The following is a 26114-nucleotide window of genomic DNA, read 5'->3' as shown; positions in this document are numbered from 1 at the left end:
CCAAAAAAATGAGGTTACACAGCAGATAAGCTCTGTAGAATACAATGGTGTTTTATGTTATCTGCTAGGTAAACTGTGCCTTTTCTCCTTTGAATGGCTGCCCCTGTGGCTAGGAATCCAGTCCTTCGGTTGCTATAGAGAGGCAATAACAACGGAGCCGTTGGTATATACAGGTAGAAATTTAATGGGTACATGGGTCAGACTGCACACACACACACACTGGCCAATAACAGTGGGGCGCTGTGCGTTCGGTGGAATTAATACACATCCCATAGGCACAGAAACACCTTAGGGGGTCAGTTATCAACACTGGGCAGATTCGCCTATGGGCGGCAACCCATGGCAACCAATCAAATTGTTGCAATGAAAACAGCTGGCTAAAAAAAAAAGCCAATTTCTGATTGGTTGCTATGGGTTACTACCCACGGGCAAATCTGCCCAGTGTTGATCAATGAGCCACTGTATGATTGGTCTTTTCCCAGCACAGTGGGGGGGGATCAATAAATACATGACATTCGCTATATACTGTGTATATAATGGCTGGCACACACGCGGGCTCCATCCTAGGGAATAAAGGGGGCGCTAACACAAAGCTCGGGGGGTTCACATTAGATGAGAATGGCGTAACAGCGTGAATACTTACATAGGAACACGGGGGGGGGGGTGGCGCAAAGGCATAGCACAGGTTAAATTAAATACGTTCACCATAATAGAGGTCATAAATGGCCTGTCAAAAAGGGGGTACCGCCCCCTAATTAAAGGGACCTGTCACCCACACATACAAAGCTGCAGAATAAAAAGTACTTTACAAATTAAACATGAAACCCACATTTTTTTTTTTAAATAAATCACCCATTCCTGTTATAAATGTATTTAAAAATCTGAGCTGTCAATCATATATTGCTTGCCCCGCCTCTATGCCGAAGGCATAGAGGCGGAGCAAGCCATATATGATTGACAGCTCAGATTTTTAATTACAATTACTTAAACTTTCCATTCAGCACTTCCCAGATGACAAATGTATATGATTTTGGGCTGATACAAAGCTCCGCCTTAATAACACTGTACACAAAATGGCGCCGACCTGCTGGCTGTGATTGTGAATTCCAAAACTAAAGCTAGCAAGATTTAAATCATTTATACAGTGTAAATAAAGTTTATTTTGCTCTACAAACACGATAGAAAAGGATTTGGAATCATTTCTTAGGGTGACAGGTTCCCCTTTAAAGGGCATATCGACCCTCCATATCAATATCATGGAAAATTAGAAAAATAGGTTTTATTCAAAATTCCATATTAAAAACAACATTTTTTTAATATGGATGTTTAAATACAACCTATTTTCTGTGAGTTTGTGATACTTTATTGATATGGATTAAAGGGAAACTAAACCCCCAGATGAATACTTAACCAACAGTTTATATTATGTTGAGGGACCTATTAAAGAATCTCCCCAAACTGGAATATATATATCAGTAAATATTGCCCTTTTACATCCTTTCCCTTGAGCCGCCATTTTGTGATTAGCTGTTTGATCAGCTGACAGGAAGTGATGCAGCTCTAACTTTAACAGGAAGTAGCGTGGAAGCAAAAGGCAGAACTCTGCCCATTCATTGGCTGATGGGGCCTAGCATGTATGTGTGCCTTGGCTTGTTTGTGTGCACTGTGAATCCTATGATCCCAGGGGGCGGCCCTTAGTACTTAAAATGGCCGTTTCCTATTTAGGATTACCCAATAGCATTACTACTATAGAGACCTACATTGTTTGGGGGTATAGTTTCCCTTTAAATTAAATATGGCCTGCATAGTAACCAGGGGGTGGGGTTACAGATTGGACGCCAGTCATTGAAATCACTGTCACCTTTTGATTGGTGAGAATCCATTTCTCATGGGCTGAATACTAGCCCCTCCCCCCCGGGGGGGCAGACCCCCCCCACATGATGATACATATCAATACTATCATTAATAATAGCGCCTGCCGTGCTTGTTCCCTCCAGGTGTACCCTGTCCCGACGTAACGGGGGGCTTTAGATACACCCTTCATTCAAGCACGGAGGGGGGCGCCATTTCTATTAAAAACAACAACAAAAACGAAAAACTCTACAAAAAAAATAAAATCGGCATGCGAATACGTCCCACCGCCAAACTGGGGGGCGGGGTCAGGAACCAACAGAAATGTAAAAAAAAGCAACCGAAAGTAGCACCAGACAGAGGCGGTCTCAGAGGTAAGACTGAAAGGGAAGGGGGCGGGGCTTATAATCGGGGGTCCATGCCAGGGAAGCCGTATGGCACTGCCAGCCTCGTAACTGAATTCCCAGAAACCCATTCGGCTGAACATGGGGGACATGATGCACAGGTGTAGGATCCCTTATCCAGACAGATCCAGGTTACGGGAGACCCTATTTTAATGAAATAATTGGAATTTTTTTTTCAAATTAATTTTCTTTTTCTCTATAAATATAAAACAGTAGTTTATTAGGATATAATTAATCCTTATTAGGATATAATTAGGGATTAGGGACCCAATCTAACTTTTTCGGATTCGAACCCCGAATCCTAAATCCGGAAAGGGTAAGCGGTTGCTAGGCGGAAAACGTTCAACTTCCATGTTTACGTGACCTAATGGGTTTATTCAGGGGTATATTTATCAAGTGGAGTCAAGCATTACTGGTGATGTTGCCCGGGGCAACCAATCAGCAATTAGATTTTTAACAGTTAGGAACCCAAAGCGACGCATCTGATTGGCTGCTATGGCCGGTAATGGTTTTACTCCACTTCTTACACAGCATGATAATATAGAGGGAGATCCAAATTATGCAAAGACCCCTTATCCGGAAAACCCTGAGCATTGTGGATAATGGGTCCTACACCTGTACCAGGATCTGCAGCAAATTAACCTTGTCAATCACATTTCTAGGGAGCGGGGGGGGGGGCATTGATCAGATCCAAACTCATTCTTTTCAATATACAGAAGAACCCCGCCCCCAATGCCGCAGTCCCGCCCCCCCAGGCCCCCCCAATTCAGCAGCAATATTCAGACCACCAACAAGAATATAAATAAATGACAGAGCAAGGCTGGAATAGAGAACAGAGACTGGCCGCAGAGGTAGGCGGGGCCTGCGAGATAACCGTCCCATTGGCTGGCTTCCTTCCACGACATGAGGTTACGTCACATGATGCTTTCGGAAATAAAAACATTCAAACGATCCGATGAATCCCGTGATTAAAAAAAACAAAAACAAGACCAAAATAAAAGAGTTCTGAAGGGAGAACCCATTCGGACCTGAGGCCTGTGAGAGATCTGTGTGCTTTACGCAACCGTGGCGGCTCCGCTGCTTTATCCTGATTGGCACTTGGCCGGCGAGGAGCCGTAGGTACCGTCGATGGCGCCGGATCCAGATCACGTGATCAGTCGGGGGGGAGCACAAATAAAAGAAAGGGGGGGGGGGGGTCGGAAATCAAACGGCACCAGAAACATTCAGTTGGTCTTTTTTTTTTTATAGTCAGTTTGTCAGTTACCAAAGGAGATGTTTGTAGCGGCCCCTTATAAAGGGTTCCAGTGGTTGGTTCCAGTGCCCGCCCAGAGGCGTGTCCCTCCGGGCTGCGGGGGCGGGGTTACAGTACTTGCGCAGACTGCAGGCCGATTTTCTCCTCCTCTAGTCAGTCCGTACTGGGCTTCCTCAGCGAGAAGGGGAGGATGTTGAAGTGTTTGCTCAGCTGGTTGACCTGGCGGGGGGGGGGTAAATAGGAGTGAGTAGGTACATGGGACGTAGCTATGGGAGGCTGATACAGCCGCCGTACTTACCACATTCACGCCGTAATGAATATGCGCCAGGGTGACGAGCACCGTCAGGAGAACCAGCGCCAAGGTCTCGTCTCGTGGGGTAACGGTGGAGAGCGACACAACCACGGCCAACGTGAGGGGGATCAGCAGCCAGCTCAGAGGCCTGCATCGGGTGTTGCTCATCTGGCACACTATCAGCTGGCACTGAAACAAACAGCAGCAGCATGAATACAGAGCCCCCCGTGAATACAGAGCCAGTGAGGGGGATCAGCAGCTAGCTCAGAGGCCTGCATCGGGTGTTGCTCATCTGGCACACTATCAGCTGGCACTGAAACAAACAGCAGCAGCATGAATACAGAGCCCCCCGTGAATACAGAGCCAGCGAGGGGGATAAGCAGCCAGCTCAGAGGCCTGCATCGGGTGTTGCTCATCTGGCACACTATCAGCTGGCACTGAAACAAACAGCAGCAGCATGAATACAGAGCCCCCCGTGAATACAGAGCCAGTGAGGGGGATAAGCAGCTAGCTCAGAGGCCTGCATCGGGTGTTGCTCATCTGGCACACTATCAGCTGGCACTGAAACAAACAGCAGCAGCATGAATACAGAGCCCCCCGTGAATACAGAGCCAGTGAGGGGGATCAGCAGCCAGCTCAGAGGCCTGCATCGGGTGTTGCTCATCTGGCACACTATCAGCTGGCACTGAAACAAACAGCAGCAGCGTGAATACAGAGGCCCCCCCGTGAATACAGAGCCCCCCCCCGTGAATACAGAGCCAGTGAGGGGGATAAGCAGCTAGCTCAGAGGCCTGCATCGGGTGTTGCTCATCTGGCACACTATCAGCTGGCACTGAAACAAACAGCAGCAGCATGAATACAGAGCCCCCCGTGAATACAGAGCCAGTGAGGGGGATCAGCAGCCAGCTCAGAGGCCTGCATCGGGTGTTGCTCATCTGGCACACTATCAGCTGGCACTGAAACAAACAGCAGCAGCATGAATACAGAGCCCCCCGTGAATACAGAGCCAGTGAGGGGGATCAGCAGCCAGCTCAGAGGCCTGCATCGGGTGTTGCTCATCTGGCACACTATCAGCTGGCACTGAAACAAACAGCAGCAGCATGAATACAGAGCCCCCCGTGAATACAGAGCCAGTGAGGGGGATAAGCAGCTAGCTCAGAGGCCTGCATCGGGTGTTGCTCATCTGGCACACTATCAGCTGGCACTGAAACAAACAGCAGCAGCGTGAATACAGAGGCCCCCCCGTGAATACAGAGCCCCCCCCGTGAATACAGAGACAGTGAGGGGGATAAGCAGCTAGCTCAGAGGCCTGCATCGGGTGTTGCTCATCTGGCACACTATCAGCTGGGACTGGAACAAACAGCAGCAGTGTGAATACAGAGCCCCCCCCCGTGAATACAGAGCCTCCGTGGCTACAGAGCCAGTGAGGGGGATCAGCAGCCAGCTCAGAGGCCTGCATCGGGCACTGGAACAAACAGCAGCAGCGTGAATACAGGGCCCCCGCTGAATACAGGGCCCCCGCTGAATACAGGGCCCCCGCTGAATACATCAAATGATGCTTTCGTTTGTGCCAGGAGGTGGGGTTACAGCAGTGCTGACACATGCAGCCCCCGTATACTTAAAAGCACGTACTAGGATTCCGATTGGATGGGAACTTACGGTGATGTTGGCAAAGGTGGTTCCCACCATGAAGTAGAAGAGGCGGGGGTGGTGCTCCAGGATTTTGGAAGGAGAGGCTAAAATCCAGAGGGTGGAGAGGATGAAAAGCAGCACGGGGGATATAATGGGCAGCATGGCCTCGTACAGCGACGTGTGCTTCAGCGTGTTATTGCGGTAGCCCCTGGTGGGGGGGAAACAGGCGGGTTATATACAAAAGTGACAAAGAGCAGGGGGGCAGCCATCTGCATTTAGTGGGCCACTAGCTCTTGAGACACTGTAGCTTTAAGAATCCATCACTGATGTTGCTGGACTGCAGCTCCCAGCATGCTTTACCCATGGATATAGTTTCTAGTATGCTAGGAATTAAAGGGGATGTAAACCCAACACTGCCCCACGGCGCCCCCTGGTTTTGGGATCCTCATTGGAGGATTTGTTTGCATTTTAATGCAGCCGCTGGCCCTGGGGATTTGGGGGGAAGTTTTATTGGGCAATATTGCTTTAAGAATACAGCCCTGATGTTGCTGGACTACAGCTCCCAGCATGCCTCACCCTTCATTATATGTTACATTATTCTGGGATTTGTAGTCCGGCAACAGTAACGTTTGGTTGAGCCAACAAGCAAGATATGGAGCGCTCCAGTTTGTAGGCCGACACCTGTCCCCCACCCACGATTGGGCAGCCGGCGGATCATACCAAAGCAATGGGGGGGGGGGGGGGGGGGGGGGCAGGTAAAACAGGGCAGGGGGCAAACTTACTTGAACACATTGTAGAGGCTCATTGGCAGCGTCACACACACGGCACAGCCTGGAAGGAAGGAGAGAACGTCATGGAACATTCCGTGTAACACTGCTGCCTTTATTGAACTATAAGATAATGCTCCTCTAGGGATGGACTGGGGGATAACCCCTAATACTGTAACAATGCACCCCCAAACTCATTCTGTGGGGCAGCGCTGTACCCCTTTCACCCACAGCTCCCTGGGGGCCCAGTTACCCCTGTGGGGTAGGTCCACTTATATTTTATATCTATACCTGGGCAGCCAGGACAGCCAGTGAGTACGAGTAGTAGGAGCAGGCCAGTGAGTACAAGTAATAGGAGCAGGCCAGTGAGTACGAGTAGTAGGAGCAGGCCAGTGAGTACGAGTAGTAGGAGCAGGCCAGTGAGTACAAGTAATAGGAGCAGGCCAGTGAGTACGAGTAGTAGGAGCAGGCCAGTGAGTACGAGTAATAGGAGCAGGCCAGTGAGTATGAGTAGTAGGAGCAGGCCAGTGAGTACGAGTAGTAGGAGCAGGCCATTGAGTACGAGTAGTAGGAGCAGGCCAGTGAGTACAAGTAATAGGAGCAGGCCAGTGAGTACGAGTAGTAGGAGTGTGCCAGCTGTGGGTATAAATATGCCTGTTCCCTTTCAGATACAGAGGCCTTGTGAGTAAATAGTGCTGGAGCAGAGCTAGCAGGCAGGCAAGGGTAGTAACCACCGTGTAGGCAGGGACAGTAACCACCGTGTAGGCAGGGACAGTAACCACCGTGTAGGCCGGGACAGTAACCACTGTGTAGGCCGGGACAGTAACCAATGTGTAGGCCGGGACAGTAACCACTGTGTAGGCCGGGACAGTAACCACTGTGTAGGCCGGGACAGTAACCACTGTGTAGGCCGGGACAGTAACCACTGTGTAGGCCGGGACAGTAACCACTGTGTAGGCAGAGATAGTAACCACTGTGTAGGCAGAGATAGTAACCACTGTGTAGGCAGGGATAGTAACCACTGTGTAGGCAGGGACAGTAACCACTGTGTAGGCAGAGATAGTAACCACTGTGTAGGCAGAGATAGTAACCACTGTGTAGGCAGGGATAGTAACCACTGTGTAGGCAGGGACAGTAACCACTGTGTAGACAGAGATAGTAACCACTGTGTAGGCAGAGATAGTAACCACTGTGTAGGCAGCTTACCGACTATCATTGTAGTGAAGAGGTCCCGGTATAAGATGTTAAAAACAACGGGTTGGTACCAGGTCTCTGCTCCCACCACGGCGGTGACCAGATACACACAGGAGATGGTCTGTAATACAGCGAGTAAGTAATGGCGGATCAGTAGCAGCAATGGCCCCCGAGCCTTCCCTGCCCGCAGGGGGTACTTACCACTTGGCTCAAGTCGTAGCCCCAGGGCAGAAAGAGGATCCCGGTGTTGTACTTCTCCCAGTGGGACAGGATGAAGGAGAACAGAACCACCCACAGCAGGAAGTAAAGCACCACGGCGCTGACCCCGGTCTCGCCCCGCCCAAAGATGGAGTACACCGTCACCACAAAGAAGATGCAGGCCCAGCTGTCCAGCCCGTGGTCGAACAGCTCCCCCAGTGGCGTACTGGAGTTGGTCCTCCGAGCCTGCTTGCCGTCAACTCCGTCTGAAACATTAACCCTATCTGTAAAAATGGCTCCCTATAGATCCTCTCAGGTCCCTGCCTGGGTTTTGAATGAGGGGTGGGCGTGTCCTAACTCTGCCAGAAGCACAGTAGGAGGGGCATAGCCAAGCACAGCCCTGCACTCACACAAGCACAGACAGGCTTCAGTTTCCTATCGGGTCAGCCTGGCTGCTGATTGGCTCCTATCCTACAGTGCAGGCAGCAGGAAGTGGAATAGATGGGCGGGGCTAGTAGGGTTTTGGGGGGGATTTCTCAATAAATCAGTCTGAAACCCAACTTTTATAAGCACAATCCTTCTATATTTAGGGGAGTATAAAGCGCTGGTCTAATTCCATAGTGTAGATATATATAGTGAATGAAGTACCCCCTACTGTAGAATATAAGGATATTTTAAGTCCCCGAGGAGTTCCATGACCATATAAAGGCACATAGCCTTACCCCTTTGTCTTTAATTTCTACATCCTTCCATACCCCCCTCATTCCCTTTTTCCCCCCCCACCCATGTCACTTGGGCTCTCCCTATTTTGGCCACTTCCTGTCCAGCTCTTTCATTTCCCATTGCATTTGCCCCTTTCTCCTTTGCTGTCACCTTGTGTCCTGTTGTCCTCTTCCTGTACCAGTAGGGGGGGGGGATATGATATATATCAATCATGATTTCTGGGTATGTGACCCCCAGGCAGTACGTTGCAGGGAGTGGGATCCCATGACCCTCCCCAAGTGGCTCTGCCGGGTCAGGCAAGAGGGGGATTAGTGTAAGGCTTGGGGGGGGGGGGGCACTTACCTAGAGTGTAGGCTGTGAAGTTGAGCAGGCCGGCCACTATCCACACCCAGTTGGGCACGTGCTCCTGCCCCGGGGCTGCAGAATACACAGAGGGGAGACAGTAAGGAGATGCCCCTGTATGTTCCCTAGGGCACAGCTATAATATATATATATGTATAAATATATCTATAGATATATATCTATCTATATCTATCTGTATCTATATATCTATATCTATCTGTATCTATATATCTATATCTATCTCTCTATATATCTATATATATCTCTCTATATATCTATATATATATATCTATATATATATATCTATATATATATATCTATATATATATATATATATATATATATATATATATATAGTGAGCAGCACAACCCCCGGCACAGTGCCAAGCTTACCTGAGGCGTAGAAGTCTGGATCGAAAAACGCCATCAAGAGAAAGGTAAAAACCAAAAGTAGGAAACCGCTAAAAGTGATCAGATTCGGAGCCAGCCATGTAGGGAAGAACTGCAACGAGACACATCGGTAAGTACAGAGAGATACCATAACACTATGGCACATAGGGATTCCCCTGTACTAAGCACAATTCAGCAGGAACAGCCCCCTAAGTTTGCCCATAGCCTGTACAGAGAGATATCATAAAACTATGGCACATAGGGATTCCCCTGTACTAAGCACAATTCAGCAGGAACAGCCCCCTAAGTTTGCCCATAGCCTGTACAGAGATATACCATAAAACTATGGCACATAGGGATTCCCCTGTACTAAGCACAATTCAGCAGGAACAGCCCCCTAAGTTTGCTCATAGCCTGTACAGAGATATACCATAAAACTATGGCACATAGGGATTCCCCTGTACTAAGCACAATTCAGCAGGAACAGTCCCCTAAATTTGCTCATAGCCTGTACAGAGAGATACCATAAAACTATGGCACATAGGGATTCCCCTGTACTAAGCACAATTCAGCAGGAACAGCCCCCTAAGTTTGCTCATAGCCTGTACAGAGAGATACCATAAAACTATGGCACATAGGGATTCCCCTGTACTAAGCACAATTCAGCAGGAACAGCCCCCTAAGTTTGCTCATAGCCTGTACAGAGATATACCATAAAACTATGGCACATAGGGATTCCCCTGTACTAAGCACAATTCAGCAGGAACAGCCCCCTAAGTTTGCCCATAGCCTGTACAGAGAGATACCATAAAACTATGGCAGCATAGGGATTCCCCTGTACTAAGCACAATTCAGCAGGAACAGCCCCCTAAGTTTGCTCATAGCCTGTACAGAGAGATACCATAAAACTATGGCAGCATAGGGATTCCCCTGTACTAAGCACAATTCAGCAGGAACAGCCCCCTAAGTTTGCTCATAGCCTGTACAGAGAGATACCATAAAACTATGGCACATAGGGATTCCCCTGTACTAAGTACAATTCAGCAGGAACAGCCCCAGATAGTACATGTATAATACACACAGGGCAGTTATTAGATATAGGGGTATATGGAGGGGGCACTTACCCGCACAATAGAGTTCCAGAAGGGGTGCATGACATAGAGGGAGAGCGGGTTGGTATCGACGGCGCTGTACTGGGAGAGAAGACAAGAGCAGAATTACACAAACTGCACTCACACTCCCCAACCGTAAGTTTATTGGCTCCCAACTAGTGCTGTGACTCCTGGGAGTTATTTTATTTATTTCCTGTATTTGTATGTATGTATGTATGTATGTATAACTTTATTTATAAAGCGCCACAAGGGTACGCAGCGCTGTACGGTCTTACAGAATACACAATTACACACAGGGAGGACGAGTGATATAATAAATAAATACAATAAATACATATATATATATATATATATATAAGTGCCATGTGGTATGAGACACAGTAGGAAGGAGGTCCCTGCCCCGTAGAGCTTACAATCTGAGTGGTTGGGTAACATACAGGCACAAACTGGAAGGTAAGAGGGCATCAGGTATGGGCATTTGCCCTTAAGCACAGGACTGGGCAGAATAATGTTTTAGTGCCCCAGAAGGTAACAGCTGAGTTTTTTCTTAAAGAGAGTGGGTGAGTTTTCCCTACGGAGGGATTCAGGGATAGAGTTCCAGAGGGAAGGGGCAGCGAGAAAGGTTTAAGATGAGAGAGCGCAGTGGGTGTGGATGGTGTAAAGAGACGGGGGCTCTGAGAGGAGCGGAGGAGACGACCAGGAACATGTAGGGAGACCAGTGAAGAAATGTAGTGAGGAGCAGGGAGACCAGTGAGGGAATGTAGTGAGGAGCAGGGAGACCAGTGAGGGAATGTAGTGAGGAGCAGGGAGACCAGTGAGGGAATGTAGTGAGGAGCAGGGAGACCAGTGAGGGAAAGTATTGAGGAGCAGGGAGACCAGTGAGGGAAAGTATTGAGGAGCAGAGGAGGGAAGGGCTTTGAAGGATTTTGTAAGCTATCCTTTGCTTGACAGGCAGCCATGCTAGAGAGCTTAATTGAGGCTGAGCAGGATCCCTCTTAGGAGAGAGCAGGAGGATCCTGGCAGCAGAGTTTAAGATTGATTGCAGGGGAGAGAGGTGGGAGTCTGGGAGGCTGGTTATATTTATATACATCAGCCCCTGCCCCAGTGAGCTTACAATCTAAGGTCCCTATCCCATTCCCATCAGTCCCTGCCCCAGTGAGCTTACAATCTAAGGTCCCTATCCCATTCCCATCAGTCCCTGCCCCAGTGAGCTTACAATCTAAGGTCCCTATCCCATTCCCATCAGTCCCTGCCCCAGTGAGCTTACAGTCTAAGGTCCCTATCCCATTCCCATCAGTCCCTGCCCCAGTGAGCTTACAATCTAAGGTCCCTATCCCATTCCCATCAGTCCCTGCCCCAGTGAGCTTACAATCTAAGGTCCCTATCCCATTCCCATCAGTCCCTGCCCCAGTGAGCTTACAATCTAAGGTCCCTATCCCATTCCCATCAGTCCCTGCCCCAGTGAGCTTACAATCTAAGGTCCCTATCTCATTCCCATCAGCCCCTGCCCCAGTGAGCTTACAATCTAATGTCCCTATCACATTCCCATCAGTCCCTGCCCCAGTGAGCTTACAATCTAAGGTCCCTATCCCATTCCCATCAGTCCCTGCCCCAGTGAGCTTACAATCTAAGGTCCCTATCACATTCCCATCAGCCCCTGCCCCAGTGATCTTACAATCTAAGGTCCCTATCCCATTCCCATCAGCCCCTGCCCCAGTGAGCTTACAATCTAATGTCCCTATCACATTCCCATCAGCCCCTGCCCCAGTGATCTTACAATCTAAGGTCCCTATCCCATTCCCATCAGTCCCTGCCCCAGTGAGCTTACAATCTAAGGTTCCTATCCCATTTCCATCAGCCCCTGCCCCAGTGATCTTACAATCTAAGGTCCCTATCCCATTCCCATCAGTCCCTGCCCCAGTGAGCTTACAATCTAAGGTCCCTATCACATTCCCATCAGTCCCTGCCCCAGTGAGCTTACAATCTAAGGTCCCTATCACATTCCCATCAGTCCCTGCCCCAGTGAGCTTACAATCTAAGGTCCCTATCACATTCCCATCAGTCCCTGCCCCAGTGAGCTTACAATCTAAGGTCCCTATCACATTCCCATCAGTCCCTGCCCCAGTGAGCTTACAATCTAAGGTTCCTATCCCATTCCCATTAGCCCCTGCCCCAGTGATCTTACAATCTAAGGCTCCTATCACATTCCCATCAGTCCCTGCCCCAGTGAGCTTACAGTCTAAGGTCCCTATCACACTGAAGCATAGAGCAGTTGCAGTATATATTATATACAGTATAGGGTATCTATTCAACGTATATATGATATATTAAGTATATATTGGCAGTATATAGTATATATTCAGTATATAGTCACAGTATATAGTATATATTCAGTATATATGATTTAGTCAGTATATATGGCAGTACACAGATCAGTGTATAGGGAGGGACAGGGCTGGAGCAGTAACAGGAGCAGAAGCCACTGATACCCCCTGGCACGTGGCCCATCTGACCCGTTGGTACAGAACACGGATCCGGCTCACAGGTTAGACAATGAGCAGTTGTACAAGGGCCCGGGCTCATTACCGGCTCTTGGGTTTCCTCCCGTTCTACTGATCCCTCAGGCAGAAACCCAATCCCCCTGTGTCTGGGAACCTGATCCCCCCGGAGCCAAATCCCTTCCCCGAGCCGATGCCAGGGCTCCTTGAATAAGCGCCAACAGGGGCTAAATCCCTTCCCCGAGCCGATGCCAGGGCTCCTTGAATAAGCGCCAACAGGGGCTAAATCCCTTCCCCGAGCCGATGCCAGGGCTCCTTGAATAAGCGCCAACAGGGGCTGAATCCCTTCCCCGAGCCGGTGCCAGGGCTCCCTGAATAAGCGCCAACAGGGGCTGAATCCCTTCCCCGAGCCGGTGCCAGGGCTCCCTGAATAAGCGCCAACAGGGGCTAAATCCCTTCCCCGAGCCGGTGCCAGAGCTCCCTGAATAAGCGCCAACAGGGGCTAAATCCCTTCCCCGAGCCGGTGCCAGAGCTCCCTGAATAAGCGCCAACAGGGGCTAAATCCCTTCCCCGAGCCGGTGCCAGGGCTCCCTGAATAAGCGCCAACAGGGGCTAAATCCCTTCCCCGAGCCGGTGCCAGGGCTCCCTGAATAAGCGCCAACAGGGGCTAAATCCCTTCCCCGAGCCGGTGCCAGGGCTCCCTGAATAAGCTCCAACAGGGGCTAAATCCCTTCCCCGAGCCGGTGCCAGGGCTCCCTGAATAAGCGCCAACAGGGGCTGAATCCCTTCCCCGAGCCGGTGCCAGGGCTCCCTGAATAAGCGCCAACAGGGGCTAAATCCCTTCCCCGAGCCGGTGCCAGGGCTCCCTGAATAAGCGCCAACAGGGGCTGAATCCCTTCCCCGAGCCGGTGCCAGGGCTCCCTGAATAAGCGCCAACAGGGGCTGAATCCCTTCCCCGAGCCGGTGCCAGGGCTCCCTGAATAAGCTCCAACAGGGGCTAAATCCCTTCCCCGAGCCGGTGCCAGGGCTCCCTGAATAAGCTCCAACAGGGGCTAAATCCCTTCCCCGAGCCGGTGCCAGGGCTCCCTGAATAAGCGCCAACAGGGGCTAAATCCCTTCCCCGAGCCGGTGCCAGGGCTCCCTGAATAAGCGCCAACAGGGGCTGAATCCCTTCCCCGAGCCGGTGCCAGGGCTCCCTGAATAAGCGCCAACAGGGGCTAAATCCCTTCCCCGAGCCGGTGCCAGAGCTACCTGAATAAGCGCCAACAGGGGCTGAATCCCTTCCCCGAGCCGGTGCCAGGGCTCCCTGAATAAGCTCCAACAGGGGCTGAATCCCTTCCCCGAGCCGGTGCCAGGGCTCCCTGAATAAGCGCCAACAGGGGCTAAATCCCTTCCCCGAGCCGGTGCCAGGGCTCCCTGAATAAGCGCCAACAGGGGCTAAATCCCTTCCCCGAGCCAGCGCTCCCTGAATAAGCGCCAACAGGGGCTAAATCCCTTCCCCGAGCCGGTGCCAGGGCTCCCTGAATAAGCGCCAACAGGGGCTAAATCCCTTCCCCGAGCCGGTGCCAGGGCTCCCTGAATAAGCGCCAACAGGGGCTAAATCCCTTCCCCGAGCCGGTGCCAGGGCTCCCTGAATAAGCTCCAACAGGGGCTAAATCCCTTCCCCGAGCCGGTGCCAGGGCTCCCTGAATAAGCGCCAACAGGGGCTAAATCCCTTCCCCGAGCCGGTGCCAGGGCTCCCTGAATAAGCGCCAACAGGGGCTGAATCCCTTCCCCGAGCCGGTGCCAGGGCTCCCTGAATAAGCGCCAACAGGGGCTAAATCCCTTCCCCGAGCCGGTGCCAACAGGGGAGGGGTCTGCCCGTCACAGCTATATCAGGGGATCAGATAGTGCAGAATGCAGGCTGCACTGGATTCTATCTGGTGATTTATTATGTATATAAACTGCAGCCATGCAGCCTGGATATAAAGGGGTGGGGCCTGGATATAAAGGGGTGGGGCATGCGCTACACTTATTTACTCCCAGACAGCCTTGCTTGGAGGCAATCACTGCCCCTAATTAGGGAGGTACTTTCACCGAGGGCAAGTCTTGGCTAAGCCGGCGGGGAGTTGTGTAACGGGTGTGAGCGCCTAATCCCCTGCAACTGGTCCAACCTGACGGTTCTGTTCTGGGCGTCTAGAGACTTCCCTGCAATCTCACACCCTATTGGTTATACTGTGCCTGGGGGGCCCCATTTATATGCTTATCTCACCTAAATCCATCTGGCAAGGGATTCAGGTTACAGCACCCACACTCTATACTTCCCATAAGTCCTTATATACAGGGGAATGTTGGGGGGGATACACAAATAGTGACTGTGGCACTTTACAGCCCCCCCGGCATTCCCAGTACCCAGAGGCACAAACAGCCCCCCCCAGCCCAATAAATAGTGAGTGTCTGTGGCACCTTACAGCCCCCCTGGCATTCCCAGTACCCAGAGGCACAAACAGCCCCCCCAGCCCAATAAATAGTGACTGTCTGTGGCACTTTACAGCCCCCCTGGCATTCCCAGTACCCAGAGGCACAAACAGCCCCCCCAGCCCAATAAATAGTGACTGTCTGTGGCACCTTACAGCCCCCCTGGCATTCCCAGTACCCAGAGGCACAAACAGCCCCCCCCCCAGCCCAATAAATAGTGACTGTCTGTGGCACCTTACAGCCCCCCTGGCATTCCCAGTACCCAGAGGCACAAACAGCCCCCCCAGCCCAATAAATAGTGAGTGTCTGTGGCACCTTACAGCCCCCCTGGCATTCCCAGTACCCAGAGGCACAAACAGCCCCCCCAGCCCAATAAATAGTGACTGTCTGTGGCACTTTACAGCCCCCCTGGCATTCCCAGTACCCAGAGGCTCAAACAGCCCCCCCCCCCCCCCCCAGTCCAATAAATAGTGACTGTCTGTGGCACCTTACAGCCCCCCCCGGCATTCCCAGTACCCAGAGGCACAAACAGCCCCCCAGCCCAATAAATAGTGACTGACTGTGGCACCTTACAGCCCCCCCCCGGCATTCCCAGTACCCAGAGGCACAAACAGCCCCCCCCAGCCCAATAAATAGTGACTGTCTGTGGCACCTTACAGCCCCCCTGGCATTCCCAGTACCCAGAGGCACAAACAGCCCCCCCCCAGCCCAATAAATAGTGACTGTCTGTGGCACCTTACAGCCCCCCTGGCATTCCCAGTACCCAGAGGCACAAACAGCCCCCCCAGCCCAATAAATAGTGACTGTCTGTGGCACCTTACAGCCCCCCCGGCATTCCCAGTACCCAGAGGCACAAACAGCCCCCCCCCCCAGCCCAATAAATAGTGACTGTCTGTGGCACCTTACAGCCCCCCTGGCATTCCCAGTACCCAGAGGCACAAACAGCCCCCCCCAGCCCAATAAATAGTGACTGTCTGTGGCACCTTACAGCCCCCCTGGCATTCCCAGTACCCAGAGGCACAAACAGCCTCCCCAGCCCAATAAATAGTGACTGACTGTGGCACCTTACAGCCCCCCTGGCATTCCCAGTACCCAGAGGCACAAACAGCCCCCCCCCAGCCCAATAAATAGTGACTGTCTGTGGCACCTTACAGCCCCCCTGGCATTCCCAGTACCCAGAGGCACAAACAGCCCCCCCAGCCCAATAAATAGTGACTGTCTGTGGCACCTTAGAGCCCCCCCTGGCTAGACCGGCCCTGCCATACTGATGGGGCTGTTACCGTTGCCAAATGTCCCAGTTTCGTTGGATTTTGCCCTTTTGGCACAAATACGGGGACATGTGGTGGCCTCATTACTGTCACAGACCCAAGGTCACCGGGAGTTTTGGACGAATAAATCAAGTTGCACCGCGTCTCTCAATTAATGGCACCTCCCTATCACTACAGGGTTCCGCTTGGGAGTGCTCTGATTGGCTACATGCTGGATCTAGCCCTGCCCACTACGCAGTAATGGTTTCACAGAGGGGACACAATATATGGGATATATATATATGGGAGTATTAGTTCCACATCACCCGTACGGTGCAGGGTTTATAAGTGGAGATGGGCGGTGCCAGTGAGCAGGGTGCCAGGCATTAGGAAATGCTGAGCGCACACAGGCTCCGCCCCTTGTAGTGAACAAGTGGTATGTATGAAAGAATAATGAGGCTGGGAGGGGTCAGTACAAATTAATTAATATTTAATGTGACCCGGCTCCTCACACATTCCACTCCCTGCCCAAGCTGATCTATACCCAATCATCTTCTTAGGGCTCACGTGATTGGTCGGAGAGCAACGGCGCTTAGTGATGTCATCAGTTATAATTGGAGCTTAGTGATGTAATTTCTGTCACATGACTCACTGAAATTGTATATTATAATAAATAAAGTTCACTCTGTAAAATTATACAGGTCACGAAACTCCTCTGTGATTTAAAATATCCTTATATTTTACAATAGGGGGTTATTTATTCACTATATATATATATATATATATATATATATAATATATCCCTCCCTACTGGTACAGGAAGTGCAGAACAAGACACAATGTGACAGCAAAGGAGAAAGGGGCAAATGCAATGGGAAATGAAAGAGCTGGACAGGAAGTGGCCAAAATAGGGAGAGCCCAAGTGACATGGGTGGGGGGGGAAAAAGGGAATGAGGGGGGTATGGAAGGATGTGGAAACTAAAGACAAAGGGGTAAGGGAAACACATGGTGATATGGAATATGGGTCACATCTGTTGCAGAAACCCGATCAGGCATTTATAGGGGTACAGATGTACCTACAGTGCATTTATAGGGGTACAGATGTACCTACAGTGCGTTTATAGGGGTACCGATGTACCTACAGTGCGTTTATAGGGGTACCGATGTACCTACAGTGCGTTTATAGGGGTACCGATGTACCTACAGTGCGTTTATAGGGGTACAGATGTACCTACAGTGCGTTTATAGGGGTACAGATGTACCTACAGCGCATTTATAGGGGTACAGATGTACCTACAGCGCGTTTATAGGGATACAGATGTACCTACAGCGCGTTTATAGGGGTACAGATGTACCTACAGCGCGTTTATAGGGGTACAGATGTACCTACAGCGCGTTTATAGGGATACAGATGTACCTACAGTGCATTTATAGGGGTACAGATGTACCTACAGTGCGTTTATAGGGGTACAGATGTACCTACAGTGCGTTTATAGGGGTACAGATGTACCTACAGTGCGTTTATAGGGGTACAGATGTACCTACAGTGCGTTTATAGGGGTACAGATGTACCTACAGCGCGTTTATAGGGATACAGATGTACCTACAGCGCGTTTATAGGGGTACAGATGTACCTACAGGGCGTTTATAGGGATACAGATGTACCTACAGCATGTTTCTATGGATACAGATGTACATACAGCGAGTTTCTATGGATACAGATGTACATACAGTGCATGGGAGCTGCCATGTTGATTGCTCATTACAACAAGGGAGCCTCATTACAAGCCCAATGCTGGCATCCCTGGCACGGGCAGCACCATGGCAGTACCCACCCAGGAACCCCATATGCCGGATTGTCTTTAAGACCCAGAACGGTTGGCCGCAGTGTCCCTGTAATATATTTCATCATGGGGGGGAACAATACCCCTTTGTCTATAATGAGGCGGCCCCTGTACTGCCCCCGACCCATCTTATAGCGAGAGAACCTTCCCACGGAAACACATTCCCGGGCTGGGGAGGAGCCTGTGTAATCCTACAGGCCGACCCATTGGTACCCCAGTCTCAGAACCAGACACATTCCCCCTGGAACTGGGGGGCGACAGACACCCCCAAGAGCCACAGTGAAAGGAGCAACATTCCCAATGCAATGGGAAACAACAAGGATCAGTCCATTGGGTTTAGGGCTTATTAGGCCCAGACTGGCACTGTTTAGTGGGCTAGTAGTGGTCCAGTCCCAGTCCAGGCCTGGTTCTAATTACAACCCCCCCATGGAATGCACTAGAGCATGAAGGGCCCTCAGGAGAAGTGGCCCCTGTGCCAACATGACACGCCATTGCCTCAGAGCTGCCCCACAAGGGCCAATTGACCCCAGATAATGAAGGCCAGCATCAAAGCCGGGGGCTAAAGAGTTTGGGAGGGGGCAGCACTTCACTTGTGGGCAAATAGGCAAGGGGGCCCCTGATCCCGGAGAGGGTGGAACAAGCTCCCATTGGCCAATGTTGGCCCTGCCACGGTGGCTGATTCCAGCAATATAGCCCAGTGGCACCGAGAGAGGCACATGTCAGCCAAAAAGCACATCCATCTTGGTTGGAAGGCGCAGCAGCCAATCACAAAGCAGCACCACTAGGGAAAGCAGCAGTACCTCATCCAATCAGCACCAAGGGGAAAATCCTCTAGGGAAGGATTAGCTAAATATATCCCTTGGTGGGTCCGACAGTGCAGCAATGTCCCCAACCAGCAAAACATGTCACACACGTGTAGTGATACTGTAACAGATATCTGTCAGATATGTCACACACGTGTAGTGATACTGTAACAGATATCTGTCAGATATGTCACACACGTGTAGTGATACTGTAACAGATATCTGTCAGATATGTCACACACGTACGGATACCGTAACAGATATCTGTCAGATATGTCACACACGTACGGATACCGTAACAGATATCTGTCAGATATGTCACACACGTACGGATACCGTAACAGATATCTGTCAGATATGTCACACACGTACGGATACCGTAACAGATATCTGTCAGATATGTCACACACGTACGGATACCGTAACAGATATCTGTCAGATATGTCACACGCGTGTACGGATACCGTAGCGGCACACATTTCCAATAGAGGCCATGCACGGACAGATTTGGTGGATACGATTGGCCAGTAACTGTGGGCATGCCTTGGCACTAGCACAGCTCCGGGCACCATCCCATGGCAGCGAATCACAACCTGGTGCTGCTGATAAGGAAGTGCTGGGGGTGTGCCCTAATGAGCTCCATGCCACCCCACAACTACCCTGCACCAATATCCACCACATTATACCCCCTGCCACCCTAACCACACATACAGGGACACAGCTAGCACCCCTGTTACACCCACAGGGTCACTGCCCCACCCCATAGAGAGCACACATACCCCCCCTGTACCCCACAGGGTCACTGTCCCACCCCATAGAGAGCACACATACCCCCCCTGTACCCCACAGGGTCACTGTCCCACCCCATAGAGAGCACACACACTCCCCCTGTACCCCACAGGGTCACTGTCCCACCCCATAGAGAGCACACATACCCCCCTGTACCCCACAGGGTCACTGTCCCACCCCATAGAGAGCACACACACTCCCCCTGTACCCCACAGGGTCACTGTCCCACCCCATAGAGAGCACACATACCCCCCCTGTACCCCACAGGGTCACTGTCCCACCCCATAGAGAGCACACACACTCCCCCTGTACCCCACAGGGTCACTGCCCCACCCCATAGAGAGCACACACACTCCCCCTGTACCCCACAGGGTCACTGTTTTACCCCACAGGGGCCACACACACTCCCCCTGTACCCCACAGGGTCACTGTTTTACCCCACAGGGGCCACATACACCCCTCTGTACCCCACAGGGTCACTGTCCCACCCCACAGGGGGCACATACACCCCTCTCTACCCCACAGGGTCACTGCCCCACCCCACAGGGGGCACATACACCCCTCTGTACCCCACAGGGTCACTGCCCCATCCCACAGGGGCACATACACCCCTCTCTACCCCACAGGGTCACTGCCCCACCCCACAGGGGGCACATACACCCCTCTATACCCCACAGGGGGCACATACACCCCTCTATACCCCACAGGGGGCACATACACCCCTCTATACCCCACAGGGGGCACATACACCCCTCTATACCCCCACAGGGGGCACATACACCCCTCTCTACCCCACAGGGGGCACATACACCCCTCTCTACCCCACAGGGGGCACATACACCCCTCTCTACCCCACAGGGGGCACATACACCCCTCTCTACCCCACAGGGGCACATACACCCCTCTCTACCCCACAGGGGGCACATACACCCCTCTCTACCCCACAGGGGGCACATACACCCCTCTCTACCCCACAGGGTCACTGCCCCACCCCACAGGGGGCACATACACCCCTCTATACCCCACAGGGTCACTGCCCCACCCCACAGGGGGCACATACACCCCTCTATACCCCACAGGGGCACATACACCCCTCTATACCCCACAGGGGGCAATACACCCCTCTCTACCCACAGGGGCACATACACCCCTCTCTACCCCACAGGGGGCACATACACCCCTCTCTACCCCACAGGGGCACATACACCCCTCTCTACCCCACAGGGGGCACATACACCCCTCTACAACCCACAGGGGGCACATACACCCCTCTCTACCCCACAGGGGGCACATACACCCTCCCCAAGGGGGCACATACACCCCTACCCCACAGGGGCACATACACCCTCTCTACCCCACAGGGGGCACATACACCCCTCTATACCCCACAGGGGCACATACACCCCTCTATACCCCACAGGGGGCACATACACCCCTCTCTACCCCACAGGGTCACTCACCCCACAGGGGCACATACACCCCTCTATACCCCACAGGGGCACATACACCCCTCTCTACCCACAGGGGGCACATACACCCCTCTATACCCCACAGGGGGCACATACACCCCTCTCTACCCCACAGGGTCACTGCCCCACAGGGGGCAATACACCTCCACTGCCCACCCCACAGGGGGCACATACACCTCTCTATACCCCACAGGGTCACTGCCCCCCCAGGGGGCACATACACCCCTCTCTACCCCACAGGGTCACTGCCCCACCCCACAGGGGGCACATACACCCCTCTCTACCCCACAGGGTCACTGCCCCACCCCACAGGGGGCACATACACCCCTCTCTACCCCACAGGGTCACTGCCCCACCCCACAGGGGGCACATACACCCCTCTATACCCCACAGGGTCACTGCCCCACCCCACAGGGGGCACATACACCCCTCTCTACCCCACAGGGTCACTGCCCCACCCCACAGGGGGCACATACACCCCTCTATACCCCACAGGGGGCACATACACCCCTCTCTACCCCACAGGGGGCACATACACCCCTCTATACCCCACAGGGGGCACATACACCCCTCTCTACCCCACAGGGGGCACATACACCCCTCTCTACCCCACAGGGGGCACATACATCCCTATACCCCATGGGGTAGCTGCCCCACTATACATATACCCCCCCATGGGGTCACAGTGCTGTAACAAAGCAGGACAGACCCCCCCAACCCCACGCCGGCTAACCCCCTCCCAAGCCCCACACCCCGGGGGGACACACAGCCCGGCGGTACCTTGTACTTATCGAAGCCGGCCAGCTGCTCCGGGCTGACGTACTCCCAGGCCATGGCGGCGGGTTAGGGGTTACGGGCGGCGGTTCGGGCGGTTGGGCTGGGTGACAGTTGCTGAATGGGAGAAGCCGGCGTGTGTGGAAGGGGGAGGGGTTGGCTCCCGTGACGTCACGTCCTGGCCGGCGGAGTGGGCGGGGCAGAGATGGGCTGATTCCCCCGGCTTGGGGTCACATGTCCGACACACCCCCCTCCCCCCCCCCCCCCAGCTACACATGACGTGTCCCAAGCGAATGGGGGTTCAGCCGGGGACTTGGCCCAGTACCACAGCTCCCACGGCTCCCTTCTCCCCTCTCCCCTCTGTAGGCTCCTCCATGGTCTTATCGGGGCTTTATACAGACCGCGGCGCATTACATCATATTATTCCTGACTACAACTCCCAGCATTCCCTGTGCAGCTGCTCTACAGCTGAATCACTGCTGGGAGTTGTATCACTGCAATATGCCCTTGAGGGGGTACTTTGCCTTTAAATTAACTCTTAGTATAAAGTAGACGTTGATTTTCTGAGATGATTTGCAATTGGTCATCATTTTTTTGTTTTTTTTATGGTTTTTCAGTTATTTAGCTTTATGTTCAGCAGCTCTCCAGCTTGGCATTCCAGCAACTGTCTGGTTGCTATGGTCTTTCTTCCTTTAGCAACCAGGCAGTGGGTCAAACGAGAGACAGGAATATAATATAATATATAGTGAATAAAGTGCCCCCTATTGTAACATATAGGGATATTATAAGCCCCCGAGGGGTTCCTTATAATATATAGTGAATAAAGTGCCCCCTATTGTAACATATAGGGATATTATAAGCCCCCGAGGAGTTCCTTATAATATATAGTGAATAAAGTGCCCTCTATTGTAACATATAGGGATATTATAAGCCCCCGAGGAGTTCCTTATAATATATAGTGAATAAAGTGCCCCCTATTGTAACATATAGGGATATTATAAGCCCCGAGGAGTTCCTTATAATATATAGTGAATAAAGTACCCCCTATTGTAACATATAGGGATATTATAAGCCCCCGAGGGGTTCCTTATAATATATAGTGAATAAAGTGCCCCCTATTGTAACATATAGGGATATTATAAGCCCCCGAGGAGTTCCTTATAATATATAGTGAATAAAGTGCCCCCTATTGTAACATATAGGGATATTATAAGCCCCCGAGGAGTTCCTTATAATATATAGTGAATAAAGTGCCCCCTATTGTAACATATAGGGATATTATAAGCCCCCGAGGGGTTCCTTATAATATATAGTGAATAAAGTGCCCCCTATTGTAACATATAGGGATATTATAAGCCCCGAGGGGTTCCTTATAATATATAGTGAATAAAGTGCCCCCTATTGTAACATATAGGGATATTATAAGCCCCCGAGGGGTTCCTTATAATATATAGTGAATAAAGTGCCCCCTATTGTAACATATAGGGATATTATAAGCCCCCGAGGGGTTCCTTATAATATATAGTGAATAAAGTGCCCCTATTGTAACATATAGGGATATTATAAGTCCCCGAGGGGTTCCTTATAATATATAGTGAATAAAGTGCCCCCTATTGTAACATATAGGGATATTATAAGCCCCGAGGAGTTCCTTATAATATATAGTGAATAAAGTGCCCCCTATTGTAACATATAGGGATATTATAAGCCCCCGAGGGGTTCCTTATAATATATAGTGAATAAAGTGCCCCCTATTGTAACATATAGGGATATTATAAGGCACAGAGGAGTTCCTTATAATATATAGTGAATAAAGTGCCCCCTATTGTAACATATAGGGATATTATAAGGCACAGAGGAGTTCCTTATAATATATAGTGAATAAAGTGCCCCCTATTGTAACATATAGGGATATTATAAGCCCCCGAGGGGTTCCTTATAATATATAGTGAATAAAGTACCCCCTATTGTAACATATAGGGATATTATAAGCCCCCGAGGGGTTCCTTATAATATATAGTGAATAAAGTGCCCCCTATTGTAACATATAGGGATATTATAAGCCCCCGAGGAGTTCCTTATAATATATAGTGAATAAGTGCCCCCTATTGTAACATATAGGGATATTATAAGCCCCCGAGGAGTTCCTTATAATATATAGTGAATAAAGTGCCCCCTATTGTAACATATAGGGATATTATAAGCCCCCGCGGAGTTCCTTATAATATATAGTGAATAAAGTACCCCCTATTGTAACATATAGGGATATTATAAGCCCCGAGGGGTTCCTTATAATATATAATGAATAAAGTGCCCCCTATTGTAACATATAGGGATATTATAAGCCCCCGAGGAGTTCCTTATAATATATAGTGAATAAAGTGCCCCCTATTGTAACATATAGGGATATTATAAGCCCCCGAGGAGTTCCTTATAATATATAGTGAATAAAGTACCCCCTATTGTAACATATAGGGATATTATAAGTCCCCGAGGAGTTCCTTATAATATATAGTGAATAAAGTGCCCCCTATTGTAACATATAGGGATATTATAAGTCCCCGAGGGGTTCCTTATAATATATAGTGAATAAAGTGCCCCCTATTGTAACATATAGGGATATTATAAGCCCCGAGGGGTTCCTTATAATATATAGTGAATAAAGTGCCCCCTATTGTAACATATAGGGATATTATAAGCCCCCGAGGGGTTCCTTATAATATATAGTGAATAAAGTGCCCCCTATTGTAACATATAGGGATATTATAAGCCCCCGAGGGGTTCCTTATAATATATAGTGAATAAAGTACCCCCTATTGTAACATATAGGGATATTATAAGCCCCCAAGGGGTTCCTTATAATATATAGTGAATAAAGTACCCCCTATTGTAACATATAGGGATATTATAAGTCCCCAAGGAGTTCCTTATAATATATAGTGAATAAAGTACCCCCTATTGTAACATATAGGGATATTATAAGTCCCCAAGGAGTTCCTTATAATATATAGTGAATAAAGTACCCCCTATTGTAACATATAGGGATATTATAAGTCCCCGAGGGGTTCCTTATAATATATAGTGAATAAAGTACCCCCTATTGTAACATATAGGGATATTATAAGCCCCCGAGGGGTTCCTTATAATATATAGTGAATAAAGTGCCCCCTATTGTAACATATAGGGATATTATAAGTCCCCGAGGAGTTCCTTATAATATATAGTGAATAAAGTACCCCCTATTGTAACATATAGGGATATTATAAGTCCCCGAGGAGTTCCTTATAATATATAGTGAATAAAGTACCCCCTATTGTAACATATAGGGATATTATAAGCCCCCGAGGAGTTCCTTATAATATATAGTGAATAAAGTGCCCCCTATTGTAACATATAGGGATATTATAAGCCCCCGAGGAGTTCCTTATAATATATAGTGAATAAAGTGCCCCCTATTGTAACATTTAGGGATAATATAAGCCCCCAAGGAGTTCCTTATAATATATAGTGAATAAAGTACCCCCTATTGTAACATATAGGGATATTATAAGCCCCCGAGGAGTTCCTTATAATATATAGTGAATAAAGTGCCCCCTATTGTAACATTTAGGGATAATATAAGCCCCCAAGGAGTTCCTTATAATATATAGTGAATAAAGTGCCCCCTATTGTAACATATAGGGATATTATAAGCCCCCGAGGGGTTCCTTATAATATATAGTGAATGAAGTTCCCCCTATTGTGACATATAGGGATATTATAAGCCCCCGAGGGGTTCCTTATAATATATAGTGAATAAAGTGCCCCCTATTGTAACATATAGGGATATTATAAGCCCCCGAGGGGTTCCTTATAATATATAGTGAATAAAGTGCCCCCTATTGTAACATATAGGGATATATGTGGATACACAAGTCACACTATATGGATGAATTAGACTGTAAGCTCTGTGGAGCAGGGATCGCTCTGCGACACATACATCGTAGTTATAGCGTATATATATGTATTTATGGCAGTTATATACAGTAGATAGAGAGAGTCCCTAACAGATAATAAGCCCTTATCTCAGCTCGGGG

General features: G+C 50.1%; 1 protein-coding gene across 1 annotated transcript; it reads right to left on the bottom strand.

The window, feature by feature from the left end:
- Nucleotides 1-1712: 1712 nt before the first annotated feature.
- On the bottom strand, nt 1713-22218 carry selenoi (selenoprotein I). The gene is given in 10 exon segments (NM_001004832.3): nt 1713-3726; nt 3806-3988; nt 5459-5639; nt 6214-6262; nt 7405-7513; nt 7594-7856; nt 8656-8730; nt 9049-9157; nt 10170-10238; nt 22045-22218. Coding segments are annotated over 10 exon segments (1203 nt in total). The 5' UTR covers nt 22099-22218; the 3' UTR covers nt 1713-3615.
- Between the last annotated feature and the right edge of the window lie 3896 nt (nt 22219-26114).

The sequence above is a fragment of the Xenopus tropicalis genome, chromosome 5, assembly GCF_000004195.4.
Source record: "Xenopus tropicalis strain Nigerian chromosome 5, UCB_Xtro_10.0, whole genome shotgun sequence".
Lineage (NCBI taxonomy): Eukaryota > Metazoa > Chordata > Amphibia > Anura > Pipidae > Xenopus > Xenopus tropicalis.
The sequence above is the reverse complement of the archived record's forward strand: the minus strand, read 5'-3'. Positions and strand labels throughout refer to the sequence as shown.